The 24,748-nt window shown below is 45.1% G+C and overlaps 2 protein-coding genes across 2 annotated transcripts in view; one reads left to right on the top strand and one right to left on the bottom strand.

Annotated features, from left to right (window-relative positions):
* Window positions 1-24,748, top strand: part of T265_03095 (hypothetical protein) — a gene marked incomplete at both ends in the record, with an annotated part of 123,412 nt that overhangs the window by 54,700 nt on the left and 43,964 nt on the right. Inside the window, 18 exons of the mRNA XM_009167500.1 lie at window positions 1,782-1,962; window positions 2,004-2,155; window positions 5,882-6,190; window positions 6,358-6,636; window positions 9,593-9,883; window positions 10,455-10,814; window positions 11,026-11,346; window positions 11,848-12,198; window positions 12,570-12,776; window positions 13,786-13,878; window positions 13,980-14,273; window positions 14,383-14,918; window positions 15,921-16,278; window positions 16,822-17,151; window positions 17,418-17,542; window positions 19,709-19,883; window positions 20,704-20,818; window positions 24,101-24,599. Coding sequence (XP_009165764.1) covers window positions 1,782-1,962; window positions 2,004-2,155; window positions 5,882-6,190; window positions 6,358-6,636; window positions 9,593-9,883; window positions 10,455-10,814; window positions 11,026-11,346; window positions 11,848-12,198; window positions 12,570-12,776; window positions 13,786-13,878; window positions 13,980-14,273; window positions 14,383-14,918; window positions 15,921-16,278; window positions 16,822-17,151; window positions 17,418-17,542; window positions 19,709-19,883; window positions 20,704-20,818; window positions 24,101-24,599 — 4,976 coding nt within the window. The remainder of the gene's footprint in view (window positions 1-1,781; window positions 1,963-2,003; window positions 2,156-5,881; window positions 6,191-6,357; window positions 6,637-9,592; window positions 9,884-10,454; window positions 10,815-11,025; window positions 11,347-11,847; window positions 12,199-12,569; window positions 12,777-13,785; window positions 13,879-13,979; window positions 14,274-14,382; window positions 14,919-15,920; window positions 16,279-16,821; window positions 17,152-17,417; window positions 17,543-19,708; window positions 19,884-20,703; window positions 20,819-24,100; window positions 24,600-24,748) is intronic.
* The window catches only part of T265_03096 (hypothetical protein), a gene marked incomplete at both ends in the record, with an annotated part of 78,205 nt that overhangs the window by 49,798 nt on the left and 3,659 nt on the right, over window positions 1-24,748 (bottom strand). Inside the window, 2 exons of the mRNA XM_009167501.1 lie at window positions 10,680-10,841; window positions 17,355-17,446. Coding sequence (XP_009165765.1) covers window positions 10,680-10,841; window positions 17,355-17,446 — 254 coding nt within the window. The remainder of the gene's footprint in view (window positions 1-10,679; window positions 10,842-17,354; window positions 17,447-24,748) is intronic.

Here is a 24,748-nt window from a genome sequence, read left to right as displayed (position 1 = left end):
CCCCCCCCCCCGCCAATCATCGGTGAAGGAAACTGCGGCAGATACAGCCACTGTACGACGAGTACGCGGTTATTACAGCTGATGATGATGATGATGATGATGATGACACAAACAGTCACATTACGTTAAGGCCCAGTCTCTTCGTGACCACAACCAAGCATCAGTATTCAGTCATGCTGCCGATGATGGTGGTGGCGATGACGATGATGTTATCGTAAATTTGCATACTGTTAACTAAAGCTTTACATGATCTGACTTCACTTGATTTGACGTGAACTGACTTATCGCATGACCTGTTTATTTTAATTCCATCATCCTTTAAACGAATAAGTACGGAGCCATTATCATACCGACATTTAGACGACAATCGGGTATGTCCAAGTTAAGGATTACGTCCCCGGGTGTGATTCTCGAAAGCGATCCTGCCGATTGGTCTCCAACGACTCTCAGAATTGATGATATAGTCTGAGTAAACTGGCGGTTATTTGGGATAGTTTCTAGCATTTTATGCACCCTATCAGCATTGAGGTTTAAAATGACAGACAGTGAAATGTCCGAAACGGAAAAGACCGTGGGTAGGGATTTTAGAGATTCCTCCGTGTCCTGCTGAGAAATCGAATCGGTCGATCTGTCAGCCAGCTGTTTCATCTCTATTTTAACTCCGCACCTGATAGTAGGTAAACGCGTGTATTAGTAAGCTGGGGTGAAGAAGTAAATTCTTTGCCGAATAATGTCGATTGAACCGAGGCTACATCTTTTTGTTGTATTCTCGTCTGGCTGAGCTAAGAAGCATGGGGTGCAGAGTAGTCCTCACTCTGCAATAAAAAACCCTTCCACTGGCGGGTTATATTGTGTTGAGAGATAAGTGTCCACGGCGTTCGCTTCAACGTATTGACAAACCATTCTGCCTGTTCGTTTGACTGAGGCTGGTACGGTCGGACGTACTCGATAGTATCCTGTGTGTAAAACCCATTGCAAACTCTCAGTTTATACTCTCGCTTCCTGTCAGTAAATTCCATAGGCTACAATGGGACATCTTTGACTGTTTCAGCTGGGCCTGCATCTTCTATCGCTGGAAGTCCACCCACAGATGTGTGGAACATATGTCGAACACCTGAATCCTTAATGATAGGCAGCATAACCGAGTCTTGATTTGGTGTTTTAGACGTGAAATCAGCTGTCAATCTCGATAGCGCATCTGCCCGCCCGAAACATGATGTCCATTGATGTCCATTGTTAAAACTTGCATGTGAGGAATGTGGAAACTCACCTCTGACTCCGATTTACCGTGATACCGGAGACTGATTGACTGTCATCGTACAACGTAAAACGAAACCATGGTATAGATTATGAAACCTTCTAACTGTAGACTTACGGGTCTGTTCTTTTTTGATCCTGGCAAGATAAGTAGTAACTAGACTGTCATGAAACAACAAAGTAATTGATAGAAGCACTTGCTTCCCAAGGAAGTTTGTCCCAGCATGAAGACGGCCTCGGATAAGATTACTCGTAGTGTTCCACAAGGTTGACCTTCAAATCGGAGGAATAGCAGTACATGAAAATGGGTGGGACTAAAATCCCTAATCTATCCTCAAGTGCCTGAACTCGATGTTTTTCAGACAATGTGTCAGTGATAAAACTATAATTTCTCATGATGGCTGGACACGTTAAGTTAGAGCTGATTCATTTCCCTCCAGAATGTAGGTAAAGCTGGGGGTATGATGATTCTTGTCATTTGTACTTCTTCACAACAAATGTTTGTGGTTCTTTTCTCTGTACAGATAAGCCAGAAAGTCCCACGGACATTCGTGCAAAACCGTTGGATATGCACACCGTTCAGCTAGAGTACACTCTTCCAAAGACCTCGGACGCTGCGCCCATCACCGAAATCTTGCTGGAATATCGTCCCAAGGGGCAATCGAGGTGGGTTTCTCATGAAAAACTTAATGGTTTGCTGAATCTGTGAGTCAAACAAAGTATACCTACATTTTTCCATAATTTAGGTGGTTTTCCCTGACTGTTCCGGTCGCCAACACAGCAACAATTTCCAAACTGGAGCCTGGGACCGAGTATGAGTTTCGTGTGTCGTGCTCAAACGTTGCTGGTGCTGGCCAACCTTCAAGGGTTGTGAAAGCACAGACAATGGAAGCTCCAAGTGAGTAATGCTGCCCCTCTTGTTGTGTGCACAGTGTAGTAACTATGGTATGACTACAGTTTGCTGTTTTTTTCAGCATAGACGTCGACAGCTGCAGTTAACTGTCTAGTCGGTAACCGTCCGCACTGCATCGAAATGCTCCATTTTTCCAAGCTATTTTTATTTCAGTTTGCCAGTCAACTTCAGTAGCCGTGTAGAATCCGGGCCACCGTAACGGTATACACAGGGTTAGCTGTCGCTGTTGATTGACCTATCACAAGCTTGAGTCGGAAGGGAGGTATGTGGGGGCATCTGTAGTATTGACATTAAGCAGCTGCAATTATCAGGGGGCGGTAGTTGGAACAGAAGAGTCTATACAGACAACAGGACTGTAACAAACAACGGATTGGACAGTGGGAACCACCGGTTTGATTCTAAAACAAGTTAGTTCGGTTGTAAAATGGATACCAATGTGTCATAAGTATTAAGGAACTGTGGTACCGAACAGTCACGATGGCGGGGAGGCTAGCTGATACGTCAGCGGACTCACTCGAACATAAAAAATGAGAAAAAAACGAATACAGAAGAAACGAAACGCTGGAAACGTCCGGAAAAGTCGTCAGACGAACAGATAGGAGGGATATGAAAAAAGTTCAGCACAATTCATAGTGTGTCGTAGGTTGTCCGGTGGATGAGATTCAATTAGTGCTGTGGTCTTTGGAGCTGATAAGCGTGTGCATATTGTCAGTAACGCGGGAGCGCAAGTATGGGGTTTGAGACTCACAGGCACTGTTGGGTGGCGCCTCGCCATCGGGATACTGTTGTGGGGATGCCATTGTGGTGTAGCCTGGCGGTGCAGCTCGGGTTAGCTACTGGGATATTGTTGCATACTGGGTGGCCTTTTCGAAATGATCTTTCGCCAACCAGCAAAAGAAATGGACGCTTTTCAACAACACACACAAACTGGCCATTGCTTACTTTCGAACAGTCTGACGAGTTTTTCCCAGGAACCGACAGACAACCTTTGTACTGCTCATTCCAGTGAAGCACATCACCGACGAGTCTTCCGAAAATTCGTCTACACTACTTAACACTCAAACAAGTGGTTTCATCGCCCGTTATTGAGTTACACGGTCGCGTCACCGGAGTTATGGAAGGAATGTACTTATCACCAAGTGAGACAGTGTGCTACAGCCTTACGCAACCCATTCATACAGTCACCAGTGGTGTGATGACCAAATGCCTCCACCACTCGCGTAAACACGCATTACGGGCACTGTGTACCTCCGCTCAAGCGGACATGGGCACGCAACCAACCCGTTGGGCCGCCTATTGATTATACAGCCAAACGGCATTCGTTAAACGCATGCATAAGAAGTCCAGTTCTCCTGATATGAGCAAATTTACAAAGGCGCCAAATCGCCTGCCCAGCCAATCAGCGATCTGGAGCTACACTTCCCTTTTTCACCGCACGCTTTACTGGCTTTGAGGGAGAATGCACTTTCCACCAATCAAAGAAAATGTCAAACTTACCTCGCACATGCATCCAAGCTATCCTGACAGGTGAATAAGTTTCCCAGTGTACACGCCATAGGAGTCAAGCCATAAGCACGTCTTCCACCCATTAAGTAGAAGATCAGTTACCAACTAAACGCACTCGTTGGGTTAACTGCCATCGTGAAAGCTGGGCAACCTTTCTTCAAATTGAATAGGCTTCTGCTGTGCATTCGATAATAATGGTCGATACGCATAACTGACAGAGGAACAGCTAGAGTGAGTTTGCCCAGTTAACTTCGTTTGCCCATCAGTTAGCATGTTTCCGTTCTGTTCTGTTGGTCCCTTACAATTTTGCTTGAACATCTTCTGATGCACCGTGACGAATATCTACTTAGCTACGGTCAAACCCAGATTATAGCTTGGGTAATGATGAAAAAAACATATAATGCATGATCCTTATGAGAATTTGTTGTTGCGTTCTGAACGGCTTTTGTGTATTGAGGGGGTGTCCCACATGGGGTGTATTCTGGAATATTTTGAAAATATTCTGAAATAAATATTGTGAGATATTCAATTCCCCTCCAAAAAGGTGCTACACGTTAGGAGGTTGCTTACTACCGTATTCATGTACGAATATACTGACCATGCAGTGAAATCAGCTTAGGACTGGTCCTCTCAACAACCTTTGTGAATGGGAACAGGGGAAATCTAATTGAGTGAAACTTATTGGGTAAAGTAAAAGTGGTCTCAGTCAGGCATAAAGCAAGGTTAACAAAGAATTGACCGGGGCCTTCTGTGGACGGCCCCGGTCACCTGACTTCTACGTGAGCGGGTAGTATGTCAGGCGTCCGCCCTACTTGTGAGTTTTACTCCTTTTCGAATTCGCTCCTTCTATCCGAAAATGCGGCCAAAATAAAAACAGGCGCACCATGTGGAGAACAGACAGGTGGAGTGACCTTGAGTTAACTGGGAGATTCAAGCTTTCACCAATCTGCCATATGAACAATCAGCCAAAGTCCACACGGATCAGAGTAGGGAAACATGAACGATAGTAGACCGGAAAATACGAAGGTCTAACCTGAGTGCATATAAAAGCTGAACATTCTGGTCCCAGTGTGGAACCAACAAGCATATCATCAAACGTATTCGCACTCTGGTGTGTTTGACGTGTTTATGTTTACCCTATGATCAGTTAATTGTACTTGACTAGAGTCAGGAGATGTTTTAAACGTTTAACCAATATGTTTTGAAAGCCACGAAAACCATGAGCCTATTAACATCCCAGCCATTACGAAAATGACAAATCTCCACTTTTCTTTTCTGGTGAACTCAGCACATGTATCTAGTGTCTACCAGAGTCAGTTTGGTTTTTCAAGGTATACTCTAAGGTGAAATCTCTTGCGATATTCTTTGACTGATTGCAGGAATACGGCAATTACAGTGCCAAAGTACCGGATGACTTGCCTCTGAGTCACGGGCTACTCGGATAAACCAGATTTCCGTGGGGTACCCGAGTCGCCCACTTTCTTTGCTAAGATCTGCTAAGTCCACAAGTTGTCAGACTAACAAAGTACATCCCCACTTCCATAGATCCACAAGAACTTCGACAATAAAGTCTATCTTTACATTTCTGTGCCACGCAACTTAGTGCACTCTGATTTCATGTGAATGTAAAAGACTGACATTAGCGAAATACACTCATCTGAGAACAAATTCGGTTCTGCGAGAGACTTACCTGGAACCTAGCTAAACCTCTCGTTTGTGATGTTTCCATGCTAGGTTCCAGGTGAGTCTCTCACAGAATCAAATTTGTTTGCGAATGAGTGTATATTCGCTAATTTCGTGCAATCTGGTTTCAAGTAGAACATAAGGTTGACGGAAACCCGGGGACTTCGTCTACCTGATGTGCCCCGAGAAGGGTGAAACCGGTCGTGGGCTGTCGAAGAGTTTTCATCAACCTTATGAGTAGTGCGATACGATTATAGAGGGCTGACAATTTTTGAAGTGGCAACTGAAGTGTTGGGCTATCTTCAAATCCCAAAGTATTCTGGCTTTCAATTAAGACTTGATTAGCTCTTTAAACGAGTGGCGAAGCGTTGGCTTTCTATGCCAGCAGCATTGTCCGCAGTGGTTAGGTAGTGGTTAGGTTAGTTGGACACTACCTCTGGGTTTGCCGGCCTTCATGTACAGTAGTAGATAAACTTTGATGTTTTCTAGCACATTAACCTGCTGGAACTTTAAATACTGCAGAACCACCTGGGCCACCAAAACTATTCGAAGTTTTACCTGCTGCTTTGGATCAATTGATTGTCAAATGGAAGGCCCCCGAAGAAGACGGCGGAGCTCCCGTCACGGCGTATGAGATCGAGATCACCGACGCCACAGGACTAGAGCTATGGAATCCGGTCCACACGCATCCCGTAAGCCGAACAGACAGCGAGCCTTTCGAAGCAACCATTGGGAAACTGGACGATACGAAGACATATAAGGTTCGCGTGGTTGCGACAAACAGCATTGGTCGAGGTGAACCATCAATTCCTTCCAAATCGGTCGCCCCAGGTAGGTTTCTCCCTAGTATGAACCGTTGAATACAGTGTTTAAAGCGCGCATTAAACCAGTAATGAGACACCGAAGGTATCTGATGTGTGGCACATTTTTACGTCTTGCAAATTGTTTCGTCCAGAACTTATCACCTAATGAATTACATTTCCTCTTCGCGACACCAGGTGAAGAAGTTGGGATCGTTCGTCCATTGACCGACATATATTATGATCAAATCCCTGGCACTGGAGTTAGTGCGGATCTAGAATGCGAACTAACACACCCGAATTGCCGCGTTCAGTGGTTACGCGGAGGAAGACCAATTCAATTAGGACGAAAGTATGACTTCACTCCAGAAGGATGTGTTTACCGTTTAAGCATCCGAGATATCACGGTGGACGATTTCGACGTATACCAGTTGACGTACAAGAAACTAAAAACGGAAGCGTCGGTCGGGGCCAAAAGTGAGTCTTTACGATATCACAGCGGATTTTTTGCATGCTGTGTCATGCAAGCGTTGTGTCTGGGACTTGAAAACCGTTTATTACACCCAAATAGTTTAAGTGAATATTTTTTCTGATCAGCACTCGATCTGAGCAGGGCTATTGCTATTGTGTAATTGTGTATTGAGTGTGGATCCTCCTTGGAAAAAAACATCCAAAAGATCTCTGGTTGCGACAACTGTTGGCGGCACAGAGCCTTCTACGGGAAAAGGAGCCTTCGCTGCAAACCATGCAGGCGATATATTATTGTTTGCAGAAGTTCCCCAGTCTTGGATGAATTTGATCTAGCCTGTGGCTTTCACCACTCATGTATGTTGAGTTTGTGCATCCATGATATTCAGTCCCAAGTTTTTTGGATCTTGTGATCGAATAGCTTGAGGTTGTGAGTTGATTTACCTACCTCCGGAGCGGAAACAGGCAACATAAGTTAGCAAGTAAGATCCTGAGTTGTGAAAATAGGGGCGGCGACAAAGGTACGACATAAGTCCTTTCGTAAAAGGATGAGTAAATTGTACATTAGTCAGTTCGGTTTGCTCATCCTGCGTAGAAGATATGTAACGACTGTTCACATTTTGCCACCGCTGTTTGCGCAGCAGTCCCGGATTTTGGTAGAAGAAAAGCTTGCGTACTGCAGAAGCATCTCATCGCGTCTCAGATGAAGGAAAGGACTCAGAAATATTCGCATTGAGCAGCTCTTCCGGCCTGGAGACGTCTCAAAAGTACAACCACGCCGATTGTCCAGAGACGCTCTGTTTAACGTGTCCGGCACTGGAAAAGATTCGTACAAATTAATCAACAGCATGAAGGACTAATTAAAAAATGACACAATATCAACTCAGTGATGTTGACTCATTTCCTTGGCTGATGTAGCATAGAACCGAGCCTATTGGCGAGCCTGTTGTTCCTTTCTAACTAGCTTTTTTCTACGTTTTTACTATTTTTATAGTACTGATCTTATGTACCGTCATACATCCTGATAGAGCGAACAATTTGAGCGAAATGTGCAGTGATATATTTCGCAAGGACCGGTTGTAAATGGTCGGCACCGTGTTTGGTGTGATTCATTGTCGGCCTATGTGGCCCTCAATCAGAGTAGCCGACAAAACTACGTGGAATGTTTGGTCACGTGCTGTCGCCTCATGTCAAGTGCAGCCGTGCAACAGTGCAAACAGGAAAGTGACCCGACGACAAGCGTGCGCATGCACGTGTTGTGCTGACTGAGGGCCTTCTGAGCATCGCCATTGCTATGCTGTTTTAACTAATCAAGCCTAGTCAAAACCATCGCCAAGATGTGTTGCGGAAAACCTCTCGTCGGGGGGATTGGAGTTTGTCAGTTCACAACGAGGTGATGAGTTACCACTGACTTTCAGATTTGTCTCGCACACCCGATAAATTATCAGCTTGATCCCTGAAGTTTGTCACACATATCGCCGTGAACCTTATAGAAAGCCCTGAGTTTAGTGAAACCAGGCCATTTAGAAAGTTACCCTCTAGGTACCAGTGAACGCCGGCGTCATCCCCTCATATCCATCAACCGAACGGTTGAAATAGTACATAAGAAAAGTAAAAGTTTAGATGTAATACACTACCTATAAGGTTGCTGAAAATTCTTCTGCAGCCCACGAACGGTTTTGCTCTTTTTGGGACTCATCAGTTAGGCACAGTTTCCGATTTTCCGTCAATCGTATGTGCCACTTAAACCCAAATTGCACGAAATTAGCTTTAAACATCATAAAAGAGAGATTCAGCTGGGTTCCGAGTGACTCTCCCGAAAAACCACATTGGTTTGCAAATGAGTGTATTAGGCTAATGTAAAAGTTTCTAATGGAGATCCCCTCTAAAGGGAAATCACCATTTTTGCCAATATACAACAATGTTCCCCGACAGATACGATTTGTTGGGCATCCCTCTCAAACAGAGACTGACAACCAGAAGAACAACTTTATTCTCCTTAGATATTTTCTCCCTTGGAAGCACCGACGTACACCCAGATTAGTGGCTAACGCTATGGCTGGATTTGATGAACGGATTCTACTTGTGAATACCAAGCTGGCTATCGCTCTGAGGTGCCCAGTGTGCAAACTATCTTGATGTTGATTTTTTTTGGTAATTACGATGTTGGACGCGAAATAAGCAAAAATATAAGTTTGTCCACTATTCACGATAGGGTTCATATATTTCCTTTTGCAATCGGAATTTTCACTGCGGAATTTTGACCGTGGGTCTAAGCCGTTTGTTGTTTTGAACTGTCACTCATAAGAACCCACTCTCTAATGGGATAGTGCAACACTAAAAGTCTTTTCAAGCCTTGTTTTAGGCAGAAGAGTATCGTACTCACATCCTTTTAATGGAACAACACTCTGTATGGAGCATAGGTTCATAGGTAAACGTTTTGCTATAAGACAGTTCTGCCCTAGTAATGATATAAATCTGTCAGTATTGAGTGGGCTTAGACCACCCCTTTCCGTTTACATGCACTGAAGATCTGCTATCTACTGCAGTAACTGAACGAACGACTAGTTGGATGGTGTGGGCACGACTAATCAAATCGACCTCCCGACAAATCAAATAACCCTGTTAATTGATCACAAATATTTATACGATGTGACACATCTCCGTCGCCCCCCCCCCAACACTCGTCCAGCTTTGCTCATTCATATCCCCTAAACCTTTACTTGTCTTCCGAGGGAGCAATATCGCCGTTCGTCGAAGAGTGGTGAAATGAAAACTACCGCAACAAATGAATCCCCGTCATTTTCTGTGTACTTTTTTTGGAATTCAGCTTGCTGCAAATCATATGTATGAATCCACCATGTGATGAGTGCAGCTTAAGTCATGAGTTCGGATTGCATGGTTAGTAGACGACCGAAAGGTTCATGGCCACTTTCTGTTTTTATTTTTATCATTCTCCGTCTAGTTCCTCCGGCCTTAAGGGAAGATGTGGAAATGAGTAGTATGCGTCAAGTTCCTGTTGGTTCTAACTTCGTACTTGAAGTCCCCTTCAAAGCCTACCCCAAGCCAACCGTCAGATGGCTTGCACAAGGTGTTACCGTAACCGACTCTACCAAACGCTATCGTGTTGACACCGTGGCCGGGCTTACCTCATTGTCCATCCAACGGGTCCAACGGGATGATGAAGGCGAATTATGCGTTCTGATTGAAAACGAACATGGTAAACTTACGTGGAAATGTAACCTGGCGGTTCTGGGTAAGTCTTTGTTTATAACCCTAGGACGCAATGTACTTGTAGCTGTGGTGAAATTAGTTATATGGTCTAATTGTTATTGTTGTTGTCGGCTCAGTTGCTCTGCCGGTAGAGATCAAATAATTTACTGCTAATGTCAAGCTGGAGCAATGCCTTTGTTTGAGTTGCTCGTCTTCAGAGCCGGACGGAATAGTCCTTTTCGTATAAGTGCAACAATATGGCATTCCCACAGTGCAAGGGATTATCCCGTTCTTCTACTGTTTTTTTTGTAGGGGGGGGGACAGTGATCTTTCGAGAGCGTTCCCGAGCTCTCACTATAATAGATATTTCTCATTGTAGTCTGTTCATGGTTGTTCATTGGTAGTTACTAAAACGCTGCTCACTTGCGTTCGTGGTCGACTAAACATCGAAACTTTGGTGAAATTTATATTGGAGATATTTGATAGGATCAACATAGTTTTTGTTTCTCAGCCACATGTTGATTTTTCACTTCCTCGTTTGTTCCCTAGTAGTACGTGTTTTATTCTTATCTGATTCTCATGTAACCATACTTCTTGAACTTTCCTTCAAATAGACAAGCCCGGGCCAGTTGAACGACTAACAGCTGATGTGGCCGCGTCGAACACTGAGATACTTGTCAGCTGGAAGCCACCGCGAGGCGATGGAAGCAGTCCACTGTTGAGGTACGAATTGGAGTTTCGAAACCCGAAGCGACGTGTATGGCAGTTGGTGAAAACCGGTCCACAAGACGATGACGATGTGCTCTGCATTCCACCAGATACGCTAGAGTTCGCCTTACCTTCGAGTGACAAAGAGACCGCAAACTCATTAGCCAGTGGGACAGAGTATCTGTTCCGCGTGGTTGCGGTGAATGCTGTCGGCAAGAGTGAACCCGTCGAAACCCGAACACCGATCAAAGCTCCGTACAGACCAAGTGCGTTTTCAGCCTTCCCGTTCCAGCCTGAAAAGCATGCCAAAGTGTTCTTAATAACTAACGTTGTTTGTATGGTCAAACTGCCAAGCATAAACCATTGAGAACATCCCCCTTCCTATGCATGTTTGAAGTACGGATCTCTAATTTTTTCGAGTAATCTTTGGCTTGAGTTCGCTTTAAAACTTCTGCTTCGTTTATACTTCGTCCACAGAACCGCCAAAGCTGAAATATGACGTACTGCTGGAAACATCACGTCTTAACGCCGGTCAGAAGCATTTCATCCCCGTCACTGTGGAAGGCACGCCAGTGCCCAAGGTAACATGGTTGTTTACACCGGACGAGAAGGCAGCTCAGCCGAGTGAAGTATTGCCTCAAGAAGTCCAAGCTGATGTCGGTACGGCTGAGAAGGATAAACCCAACAAGGTCTCGCTGAACATCAAAAAAGCTACTCGCAAGGTTCAAGGAGTGTACACCATTGTGGCTACAAATAGCGGAGGGGAAGCACGCGCACAGTTCCAAGTATCAGTTTCTGGTAGGTTTGCCTTCGTAGAATACAGTGTGTTTGTCCATGAAGTTGACTCGTCTGTTTCACTCGTCATTTGAGATCCCAGGATGGAAGACTGGCGTTTGCGTTGTGCTGCGGTCGATAGTAACACCACCACTCTTATGGAAAGATCGGTTGTTTGAACCGACCTTTTGAAAACTACATCGTTTATTGATTGGCTGTTCGTATGCCTAGCCATCAGTTTATGTTTAAGTGGAAAAGTTGGCTAGCGAACCTTTTAGCCACCATACCCGTTCAGGTTATCATCAGTTACAGCCTGCTGCATTTGCTTCATAGTTTTTTCAAAATCTGCTTACAGTCGTCGATTGATTGATACCACTGGGGTATACCAGCCTATACAGTGCATTAACGGGGTCTAACTATGCACTCGAGGGGCTAAAGAGGAGAGTGATATACAAATATCGCAAGCCTATAGAAAAAATCTCTTCATATCCACTCCACCTCACCTTTGACAATTCTTTTTTGTAGATGTTCCTTCTGCACCACTTAATTTGACCGCTGCGTGCTCGAGTAAAACCTCTGTGCGCCTTACTTGGTCGCCCCCGGCGGACACCGGAGGTCAGAAACTCACCAACTACGTGGTCGAACAGGCTGAGACACAAAACGCTTATGCGAGTCCATCTGATGTAGCACTTTGGCAGCCCGTCAGCAGTAGCCTACCTGTCACAGAGGTGACCGATAGTGAAAATGTGTGCACTTACGAGGTCTCCCGATTGACTACAGGAAAGCGCATGTTCTTCCGCGTGGCAGCGCAGAATAAACTCGGAGTTGGAGCTTTCGCCAGCATTCCTGAGCCTATCCAAGTGGTCTCACCACACAGTGAGTTTTCCCCAACCCAAAAGATTTAGGTTTCTTAATTTGTGGTTACACATGGATGGTTGATTAGCGGCTTTCCCCTGGAGCCATCAGATCAGTATAACGTGGGTGTACTATGTTAAAAAAAGCCCACAACTAACCCGCACTTTAGCTTCGCGGCTCTAGACAGCGAATGTCCTGCGTCTAGTGTCATCTACCGTTTTGCGACGTTTTTTGGAGGAAAGCTGTATTTGCTTACGTTTGGCTACCGGATTGCAAGATATTTCAAGAGCTTCGCTCCGACTTTTTCTTTAAGGTCCACAGGTTTCCCAATGCAATTTTAGGCGCAATGTCTGACTATAAACTGACTTCTCATGCGTCTTTTATTTTTATAGATCTCCCTGGACCTCCTCGAAACCTTCGTGCTGTGGCAGACAAGGACGGACAGGTTTTGCTTGAATGGAGTACACCACAGAGTGATGGCGGATCAAAGATTATCAACTACGTGGTCGAAAAGAGCACTGCAGCAAGTGGTGCTCCGTGGGCTGAGGTACCTTTGCCAGACTCGGCTGAAACTGAGCGTGTTTTGAAACATCTCAAAGGTGAGTGACTCGATCCTAACGGACGGACTTTACTGCTTGCAACTGCTATAGGCGCACTTCGTGAGGAATATTTTACAGAGATATCACTTGCTGGAATGTCAGTCGAACCAGAAAAACTAAGTAAATCATGACCTGATGATGGTGTATTATACTAGGCGTGATTTGTTTCACCATCAGACATTCAGTATCCGACGGCATTTACGGTCCTCCGGTCGATTTGAAAATTCCGGAATTTTGTGAACTAAAGAATGCAAAGAAAAGACGCCACCTGGGAAGGATTTATAGTTCATTATATCATTTTATCACTAAATCATGGATTCGGTAGGTACTTTTGGTTTCCCACCACACAGCCGAGCAGACACGCAGAGCAGTTGCCCTTTCTGGAAAGGCCACCTCAAAAACTGCCCTTAGAAGGGTCGGGCACACCACTCACATCGTTCAAGTGTGAACACGTTCGCCTGTTCAGACGTGATAATTCGATGCGTCCAAACGTGCGTTGGTGGAGTAGTGGTTACACGCTCGCCTCGCATGTCAGATGTCCGTGGTTGAGATCCCGGCACGGCCGTTGGATATGCACTGCTGATGAGCTCTACTAAGAGCGAAATTCGAGTCCAATGCTTCCCTTCGGTGCGGACTCACCGGAATAATTACACCAGACTAGGAGAACGGCCGTTCAAACAAGAGTGGTGTGTCTACGAACAAAAGACCTCCATAAGTTGGCATAAGACAGCGTAATTCCTTGTTGAGGCTTCCTTCGATCGTGCCACTTTCTATGGTCTCACAGAAGCGTAGGAAAGTCAAATTGCCCTGAATTGTTATGAGTTTGTGTTAAGTGTTCACACTTCTCCTAATTCACCGGTTGAACGGCCTTCCTCTAAATTGTGCATCATTGTACGTCTTTATGATTAACTCCGATGAACAGTTCAAACAATAACTGTGTGTTCAAGCAAATGAATAATGACGAGTGGTAGCAATTTACTTTCCTTTTTGTCACCGATTTCTCATGCAGAGGGCGAATGTTTCCTTCGTGTATCAGCCGTAAACGAGGCTGGAAGAGGTTCTGCATCAAACATTGCGGAAGTGACAGTGAAGAAGGTTGCAGGTTAGTCATATGGGAATCTTTCTTGAACATTTCGTACCTGTTTGCAGAATTAAGTCGGTATGAACCATCTCTTTAACGCTCACTCGTCTTTTCCGTTTTAGCTGAACCTAGTGCTCCAGGTCAGCCTACCGTGGAGGTGGTATCCGATGGGTGTGTTCAACTTCGGTGGGCTCTTCCGTTGGATGAAGGTCAGGGTGGTCCGATCAAGGGTTATGAAATTCAGGTGTGCGAAGTGGGGTCGACAAAGTGGCGACCGCTAACGGATAAACTCTGTCCCTTTAACGAGATACGTCTTGATGGTCTTGGAACGGACAAAGACCTGATGTTCCGTGTGGTGGCCGTCAATCAAGCTGGAAGGAGTGCTCCGTCGGAAAGCAGTCGTCCAATACGTTTAGGTGAGTGCTATGGTTTTTGAGCTGTGATACCGTATAACAACACTGCATTATCGCTTCAACCTGTGATATTACGCTGAGGGTTTTACGTTTTGGCTCATCTTCTTTCTAGAAATCGACGTCAAGTTCATTCGACATCTTGAGCCAATCACCATTACCGAGTTACCTGCGGATGCTGTGTTCGAGTGCGAACTTTCACGACCTGGTATGAACCTGATCTGGTCCAAGGATGGTAGAGACCTTAGTCTGTCCACACGGTGTGTTTACGACGTTACGGGAGTCGGAGACAAGGCGTTCTGTGTTCATCGACTAACTCTAGTCAAACTGGGTCCTTCTGAGCAAGGTCATTACGCAGCCCGTCTCCCGACTGGCGTGAAATCTGAAGCGGACTTAGTAATTGAATGTCCTCCACGAATCATGTATGACGCATCCAAAGATATTGAATTAATTGCTGGAAAGAGTAGCGTTATTGAGGTTCCTTATTCTGGTGCGCCGGTACCCGACGTCAACTGGTCATTCAACTCCGGGCCACTGCCTGTAGGACCGGTTAAGGAAAGTCCTATGGCGAGTGTGGACACAGTCTACGGGCTGACTTGCCTTCGTCTACGTCAAGTGAACCGCGAGGCATCTGGGTCTTACAAACTCGTGGTAAGTGGAAAACTTTTAAACTACACGTTTTTCGTATCAAAGTAACTGCTGAACTGGTGAACATTTCACCTGTTTTCCCCCATCCAGGAACAGAGACATTTCACCCGGAACGGTACTCATAGTTGCTTGCTTTGCGCAGTACGAGGAAAAACACCCAATCAGCTGGGAATACGCTGTCTCTTATTTGGCACCTCATTAATTGTGATGCTCATTTAGGCAAGCTGGTTGAAGTTTAGCCGACTGGTTTCTACCTTTACGTCAGATAAACTTGAAAGGACGAGTTAACTGTCACTCATCTGTTCCCTGCTGTTCCCCGTTGAACTGCAGAAGTACACCAAATCTCAGTGTTCCCATACGATGCTGAGAATTCAAGTGTCACCTTTGCTGTCTTCCTGACGTGTTTCTTTATGTGGTTCAAAGTTTTAAACTGGACTCGACGGTATATTTCAAAATTGTTAGTTACTGACCATGGTAGACAACATTGTTTATGGTACTTGTCCGAAAAGACCTGTACGTCTACAGGTATAATGGGAAGCGCATTTTGGACAAGTGTCTCCTATAGTTTTAATCCTGCTATTCACGTATCACTTACTCATTATGTTATAGAGCCATCGAGTATCACAGATATTAGACATAATTTGGCCTTATTGGTTACAAGAGGAATAGGGTTGAGATCCCCGCGTTTCCTATGTGTCAACCGAATCGGCTCCGTATATGACCTGGACTATCGAAACCTAGAATCCCAAGCACTTCATATTGTCTGTATTTCGCCGGGAGATTTCCTTCTAAGCACTGTGTAGCATTACGACGCTGACATTCACTGGGCACGTGCAACTCAAGGTTCTTCAATCCCCTCACCGACAACCATGTGTACAGAGTCGTGTGGACTCTGTACTTCTGAGTAGTATTATGGTGATATACCAACTATGTTTCTGTTTTTTTTTCTGGTTGGGTATAACAGTGAACTTTCGTGAGCATTTCGCCATCGTTTTCAATTTCAAGGTGAGTAACGAACTGGGCAAAGCAACCCTGGAACTCAAAGTTTCTGTGCTTGACCGTCCTGGACCTGTTAGACGTCTCCGTTGCGCCGTAGATGACACACAACCCAGTGCTGCTATTGTAGCTTGGGAAGAACCAAAAGATGCAGGTGGTTCACCTATTACCGGATACATTGTGGAGAAGCGTGAGGCAAACAAGCGAAGCTGGACCTCTCTTGGGCCAGCTGAACCTGGCTTGAATCGTGTAGCGACCGGACTAACGCCAAACACCGCCTACTTTTTCCGTGTCATGGCCCAGAATGCTTCTGGTTGTTCAGAACCGACTGAGACTGAGACCCCCCTGGTGATACCGTCCAAAACAAGTAAGCATGTGGCGCCCCTCTGTCCTGTAAATGTGACATATTAGATGAAGTCTGAAAAACCTGCTGCTTTCGAAAGTGGACCCCTGATACTAAGGTTTCGCTTTGCAGGGCCCTTACAATTCGCNCTAGCTACTGGCCCATAAATGTCGGGAAATATTATCACTCTACCACACCTAACTGATCCCAGGTAGTCTGCTCCAGCGGTCGACGAATATGGGATCGTTTTAGTACTGTCGAGCAAACTGTGTGGCGAAATTTGATAGGAGGTTGACGATGCAGTCAAACTCAAGTAACGAATTCGATGCTGGCGAACACTAATCCGAGGGTCACCATCAACTACTAGAGCGCTTCACTGTCTCCTTATAATTGATGAGCCACGGAAATAGAACTGCCTGGAGAGACAATACAAACGCTATACTTCCGTTAGGAACTGTATCCTTCATACACTTATTCACCTTCCTACTAAGACAAAAGGTATTTAGAGCCAGTTGTCTATTCTCTGCTTTTCGGAAACTAACTTTGGATTCAATTTTCATTTACTAGAACCACCGTCTGCCCCAGGGAGTCCTGAAGTTAATGATGTCGGCACCAACTCGTGTCGAGTGAGCTGGCAGCCTCCCAGTTCGGATGGAGGAGCGCGATTGGCTTTCTACCACTTGGAGAAACGGGCCAATCAGAAAGGCAACTGGGTCCGTGCGACAGATGGCAAGCTATCCATACCGGAGTCTCAGGTTGCAGCTCCGTATAGCATCAACGTAATGGGTCTAGTACCTGACAATGTTTATGAATTTCGCGTGGCAGCGGAAAACGCTGACAGTCTGGTCAGCGATTTCTCCACACCGAGTCACCGCATTTCCACTCAAGCACCGTTCTGTAAGCAGTTTGTCTACTCCCTTACCCTATTATATCATTTTGCCAAAAACTGCCTGTTTGACAGACGATTCATCTAAGAATGTTCAAGTTGTGCTTTCCATACGCATTTGTCATTTGAAACTTACATATCGTGGACGAAATCTATGGTATCACTCTGCTAGGAGTCAGCAGTCAAATGTAATGTTATCTAAAGAGGTAAACACCAGTTGCTATGATCCTTTTGTGTACATTCCCCTGACTGCCCACATCTGATTCCGTTTCCTCAGCGTTACCCGGGAAGCCATCTCGACCAGAGCTGAAAAATGTGACTGAAAAGTCAGCTACGTTGAACTGGAAAGCTCCTTACGACGACGGTGGTGATACCATCAAACGCTATATCGTGCAATACAAGGTTAGTGAGCTATTGTGTTCTCAAACAGCTGTTCCTCTCCTTAATTTGCATTCATGTATTTGAACCTAGGTTGTTGAGTTGGACATGTGAGCAATCCGATTTTTTCACACTAGTAGTTGAAGCGTGTGTTTCGATGCAGACCTGGGACACGGGCGCCAAAATGCACTGATATGAACGACGAAACCCCCAACAGATGAACCTTGCCTAGATAATGAAAGAAACTTGAATCATCATCTGGGAAAAACTGCTTGTAGAATGGATCAAGAGAAAACCAATGGTCTCACATTGCCCATCGACATCACGAACACCAGTCAGTCCTATTGCATTCACACAGGAGAGCGCAATGAAGGCACTGAAGTATCCGTTTATTGGATTATCATCTCTGCTTAGGACCGATTGGGTCATCCTTTATACCGATTGCAATTTAAACTACAATCCACACGCCGAAGACCTTGCTAACACGAACTAGGCGATGAATTACAGGATCCTGCCAAACGTCTTGTGGCTGCACGCAACTGATGGTTTGGACTAGCGTGTTCATTAAAAGCATTGTCACTAAACAAAACACCGGGTTCAACCATAAACAGCACTTACAGAGGGTAGGTCAAAGAGGAGCACAAAGGCCGATGTCACCTCACTTATCGTAACGTCATTCTCCTTTGAGGAACAGAATTGTTACTGATTCAATTGAGTTGATATAGCTAATGATGTAACAAGACTTTTGCGAGCCTCACTGCACACCATACATCAACCACAGTGTGGAAAGTTTAAAGTTAAAACACAGCGTAGTGAAATAAGATGTTATGATCCAATGTTTCGGTTGTCGTGGCCATTCGAAATGTCGGATTATGACATTTTATTCCGCTACCCTGTGTTTTTACTTCAAACTTTCCCTGTTATACGCCACATAGTGCTCAATCCGTTTAACAAGATCCGAGCCGAATTTGGTTCAGACCCCTCAAAAATTACAGCTTCATCAAGGTGAGTAAGGGATGTCATAAGGTGTCTTTGGCTCCGCGGTTTTCAGATTGCCTCCTGGTCAAGCCTAGAACGTGTATATCTCACTAATTACTGACTTCTGACTCTCCATGTGTATACGGTTGTAGAGCACCGTCTACTCAGGGTAATAAGCAGATCGGCGATGAACCGGGGAGAGAGTATTAGTAACTAAAGAGCCCTGGGCTCATGTGTTTTGGAGAAGGAATTTGATACAGTCCGTTGGCAGTAAGTTTGTGGAATGGCTGGTAGAATTCAATTTTTATTCTCTTTTCTGTCACCTACTAAAACATGCCGTGAACTCTTTCAACATAATGCGCCTCACACAAAACAGTGTGCTTACTAGCAGTGTTCGCTCGTCAGAAGTGAAAATAACTGCCGGGATGGAGAAGGTGTGTATCGGTTAGGTTTTGGAACGTTTTGAAACCTAATCTAAGCCCTGGCCTTGTCCGACTTTAAGCATATTAGAGAAAAACATCACTGCTACTCCTACTACTACACACAAATCTATCTCTTCTGTGACTTCTGATCCTCTTGTGAATCACCGCTTGTTCGTCAGCCGATCTTATGTTCCCTGGTTTAAATCGGTACCGAAGGCTTGCATGCAGCACCGCATCTTTTTCTGCGCCAGTCGTCCTACTTGCTTCTTACCATGCACTGGTGTCCGATGGTTTGACCATTGTCGGACAGCAACTCCGATTCGGTTGCCAACCATTTCTACTATAGAGGGAACCTGTTTTACTCCTCTCCCCTCCTTCAAAAAGTACAATATACTACCGCTTTGCGAACAGTTTACGAACATCTGTGTGATAAGCCAAACCTTGCACCAGTTGTCCTTGTATTTATCCTTGGATTCCGGTTTAATCCATTCATTTTGGGGATAAGAGTAGCCCGCATGGGACTTCAACCTCCAGCTCTGAGCCTTTGTGAGCTACTTATACTGTGCGAGTGACAGAGGCTGCTCAGATGAAATCGACACTCAATTCTGATTTTTACTGGGACGTGGTTTGCACCTGTTGAACCTGAAACCTTTGATTTTTTTCTTGGATCCCATGATTACCCATCTTTGTTTGATTGACGTACCTGGTTTTACGTTTCACCACTTTTACCACATGGAACTACGAGGATTGCAGGGTCAACTTGCTATGACTGTTGTTTCCTTTCGTTTAGATCCTCTCATCTGCCCACTGGGAAACTGTGGGTGAAGAACCGGTTGACGTGGAGTTTACCATCAGACATCTGCAACCTGATCAAGAGTATGAATTTCGAGTGGCAGCCGTGAACGCTGCTGGACAAGGTCCTTGGTCAGACTCATCAGAACCATGCGTTCCCGCGAAAGTTGTTGGTATGTCAAATACTAAGCAACTTGGCAGGAAATTTTGAAGAGGAGCATATTGAAACACTAAAATTAACACAAAGACTACAGTACATAGCAGATCTAAGAGATGTGCTCCAAGTTTCGGTAACTCGGCAGTTTGGTGATTGACACTCTGAGTTACCTCCTGAAACACTAAAATTAACACAAAGACTACATTACATAGTAGATCTAAGAGACGTGCTCCAAGTTTCGGTAACTCGGCAGTTCGGTGATTGACGCTCTGAGTTACCTCGTAATCTAGTTAGGAGGAGTATAAATGAACCAAAGCTTCGCAAAATAAACGGCCGCTGTGACTAGAGTTTGATACTATCCCCCATTGTTTTACATCAGTGCATACATGAAACGCGATCGGAATGCTTATTCATCAGACTGTTGGATAGCGATTTCTGGCTGAGTGTATTGGAGGAAGGTCTGACTTGTTTTTGATTGCACGGAGGGAAAGAATCGGAAATGTGAAAAACCTAACCATCATCATAAGTATACTTCAGTCACACAGGGTGGTTTTCCATCTTGATAGTACTTGCCTGATTTACGTATGCTTTTGTGTAGATGAATTTCTCTTGCAAAAAATTATCCCGGGGGCTGGTTAAATGGTCCCCACTGTGACAGTCTTGAGGGAGAAGGTTAACGAGAATTCTAGCTCGGAACAAAGACTCACCCTATGTTTAATGGAGGACTACTGAGTTAGAATCAACTGGCTCTCCACTGGACTGTTATCCTTGATGAATGACAGGCTTTTTGCTGTTTCGAGTGACTGGGATTGCTTTTTTATTATTTTTTTTTACAGAATCAGCGAAGCCAAACTTGGTCACTCCCCTTGCAAACGCTAACGTACAAGTTGGCGAATCTGTTGAACTGGAGTGTGAATTTAAGTTGGGTGAGCCAAAGGGTGAAGTGACTTGGTAAGTGCTATTTAGTAACTTTTCAAAATGTTGGCATGTGTGTGTGCGCTATTAATAAGGTACCGAATTGTGTCCAGGTCAGCTACCTGATCAGAAAGCCCGCTCTCATAATGTCCTTTAGAAAAAGTGAGTGCGAGATGTGGTCCTTATCCTACGGCGGTGAGTTTGGTCGGTCGAATCATCATGGTCCCGAGTGTACCGGCTACATAAGTGTTGGGCGTTCTGCTGGCGGTTCTCTAGATTGTCGACATGAAGAACCAGAGCCCAAACTGTCAAAGATTTCTCATCAGAGATCACATCCTATCAGAGCACAGTTGTGAAGGCAGGATGTCCTAATCCCGAAGCCTCGGCTATCGTGGTTTAAACTTAGTCCGGGAGCGGGTCACAACCAGGTTAATACGCCTGAAGAGCTCAGCGACATGTCTCGGTGGATCCGAAGGCGCCCTTAGCTCTGTCTGGCGTAAGACTGTGAGTGTGTCTATGTCTAATGCGTGTGTACGTATGATCCCCGTGTATTGGTCACTTCGGTAGGTGGGCTGTGGCAATGCCTGCGGACGGATTTGGGTAGAAGCCGTTCTCCAGGTGCCGGAGTCCGATGCAGCCACTGCGCTTACTACTCCTAACGGGAGGAAGATTCATTTCATTTTTGTGGTTGGCAGCCGGAGTGCATACTAATTTCCGGGGCCTCAGTGCGTAGGTTCTCCGATTATGATCTGAAGGCAGATTAAGGAGACTGTGCGCTGGCAAAATCTGTCTGGTGACCGTGCTCAAGCCTATTCAGAATGACGGCTGGTTCAGGTCCGAGCTTTTTCATTTCTGTGGACCTTTGGAGGCGGAAAAAGGAAATGACAATTATGCTCATCTATCTGCATCCCTAATTTTCTGGCTTTCTGTCCTGTCTTCTATACACCGATTTCTGCATTCAGTAGTCGTGCGCCGTCATGGAGTGATGTGACCTTTGACAATGTGTTTAGGGTGTTGTCTATTTGTAAGTACGTATCTCTTCAAGATTACTTTGAAATTTTCCCGATGGCGCTAAAGGTACCGGGTCTATGAGTTATATCGACTGTCCTGGTATTGCGGTCGACCTCGATGGTTGTTTTGTAGCGAAATTTTTTGAGTAGTTATTTCCTCTAGGTGTTTCATTCACTCTGACAAGTTATTGGTTATCAAACAGTTTTCAGCGACCATATGAGCAGTGTGGTCTGTCGAAAAGTCAGTAACTCTTTTCGTTTTCGGTCTCCATCGTAAAATTAATGCTGTTAGTTTGTTCTGTGGGATAGGCGAGAAAAGCCTCCTGTTCAGTCGATGGTTTGATATAAAAAAAATGCCGGTATATCTCAAACACATGCATGGAGGATAGGCAACGTCGTGTAAGGCTTTTGTTTCTCTACGGTACAGGAGAAGACTGGTAGCTATCGGTTTGACTAGAGAGACAGAGCAGCACTATTCATCCTCCCTCAAACACTTCATAAGGTAAAACAGACGGAGTTCAACTCCAGATAAAGTCCTGTGGGTGTGCTCCTGTTGCGCAGCTGTGGTAACCTAGATTTGTTTGATTTCCGATCGACCCTAGCTTAATTATTCTGTAGACAGTTATTCCTAAGGGGGTTGTTTTCCTGTTTGCTTCCGTCTCTTCTTTGGAGTGAGAGGGTAAAGGGCAGTTAGTATTGTTCATTTAATCTAGATCTTTAATTGTACCTGTTACTCTCTTATCAGCTTTTCTAATGTGGATAGACTGGACCGCTATGGATGCATATAGAGCTGGAGACAGATTATTCCTGCCCTGTCTCCCGTTTATTTTCGAGGTTACTCGAACGGGTTTCTTCGGGTTTCTGAGAGCTAACCTAGGTAGAACGGGTTTCAAGGTCGGGATGAATCTGCATAGTGTTTGAGGTTTGCTGGTCAAATTGAAATTTAGAGCTCTTTTGAGAACTGTTGTTCTTCTCGAAAGGTTGTGTAATTTTTTGGTTGTGTCAGCACCTTCGGGCTTCTTTGACTGGAAACACGTTTGTTTAACTTATATTGAACTTTGTTGTGATCTATCAATCTTCATTCTTTGCTCTGGTTTGTATGAATCGAAACTGGCAGTCATTTATTCTGCGAATAACGCATTTATTCAGTGAGCATGTCAGGTGGCTCTTAGATGGTCATCTGTGTACAGTATTGGTTTGCTTATGGAGTCCATTGTGGCTATATATGAATGCATTGTTTGTCGCCGGAACTCAGAGCCCGGACCGTTAATAAAACAGTCCTGACACATGAGCAGTGTTGCGGTTTTACTTAGGTATATCAGGGTGATTGTAGTACCTCCTGACAACGGTGACGGAAACTTGGGACCCTAATACCACTGTTTCGATTCATAAACTTTTTAATTTAATTCTACAAAGTGCTGAAAGTATCCCACGATTCCTCATTGAGCAAATATGTATTATACTATGTGAGCTCCGGTCAAAGTGCACCATTAAGCAGTCTTCGTTCGGTCCTTTTCGCAAAATTTCAACTCTCCCTGATTGCGTAAATTAGGCCTGAGCCGATGGAGGCACCGGTGTGCTAGGAAATTTATCATATATACACCGGTTTAGCAGTGAAACTCATTGAAATCAAAAAGATCGATCATATAAGAGGGATCTTTTAAAGAGAAACCTTGTGAGTAGTTTCCTTTACGAGAATGAAGGTTGTTATGGAAAATATGGGTGGTATTATCGCTGTTCGCCTTCCAGGATGAGGCTCTCTTCTAACTGCTTCACCGGAGACAGTGGACGATATGGCAGCTAACCAACATCACTGGTGTTCATGTTATCCGTTTCTATCCACTGAGTGTTGGAGGTGTAAGCGTCTTGTATGTTTGTGGTAGGCTATGCCTGGGTCTCCTCACCGCTCCAAATACTTTCTTCTCTTCGTCGTAAAGCTTCACTTGAGTAATTTGACATGATTGGCATAGAAGGGAAGCATCAGTGTTCTCTCTTATTGCTATCAGTGATGGCGATGGTGATGCGGACATCTTGTGCAAACAGTCTGAACAGTTCACCTGAAGATGTAGGGAANATCAGTGATGGCGATGGTGATGCGGACATCTTGTGAACAGTTCACCTGAAGATGTAGGGAAAAATCGCAAGAAAAGGTGTTCATTTGGGTTTTGAACGTATGCAGATGCCCTGGCGCCTGACTAAATGGGTTTATTTTTTGGTTTCGACAACAATACTACCTTCAATTGAAATTTATCGGGAGTTTTATGGATTACATACGTTACGGGATATGTCCATTTTCTCGAATTTGCAGGTTCAAGGACGGTAAACCAATTCGAAGTCAAGTCAAGTATTCTACTAGCCCGGCCTGGGAACGTCGAGCTTCCCTCAAAGTGAGCCGAGCAAAACTAGAGGACGCGGGAGTGTTCACTTGTCGCGCAACGAACACTGTGGGGACAGCCGAAACATCGTGCCGCCTAACTGTCTGCCAGAAACCTACACTGACTCTAGAACTGGATAAGGGATCATCTAGTCAAGTCACATCTGCTCCAGGCAAGAATGAAGTGCTCGCTGGACGTGTCGGTGGCAGACTGGTAGTTAAAGCAACTTGCGAAGCAGTGCCCGAATGTGAGCCAATGACTTGGTTTATCAAGGGTAACCGCGTCGAGTCTGAATTAACTCCTGACTTGCGTTCTCGAGTAACAATCAATCAACCGGCATCAACCACGAGTCGAACAGCCTCGACACCCACAGTACAAGAAGCGTACCTTACAATCAGCGATCTACAGTTACAGGACAGTGGCGATATCGGAGTACGAGCTGTCAACAGTGCGGGCTTTTCACAGACTGCCTTACGTCTCGTTTTATCGGACCGTCCGCAGCCACCGATGTCCGTGAAAGTTGGGCCTACTAGAGGACAGGACTGGCTCGAGGTTTTATGGGAACGGCCAGAAGCGATGGG

Source organism: Opisthorchis viverrini (genome assembly GCF_000715545.1).
Source record: "Opisthorchis viverrini unplaced genomic scaffold opera_v5_42, whole genome shotgun sequence".
Classification (NCBI taxonomy): domain Eukaryota; kingdom Metazoa; phylum Platyhelminthes; class Trematoda; order Opisthorchiida; family Opisthorchiidae; genus Opisthorchis; species Opisthorchis viverrini.
The sequence above is the reverse complement of the archived record's forward strand: the minus strand, read 5'-3'. Positions and strand labels throughout refer to the sequence as shown.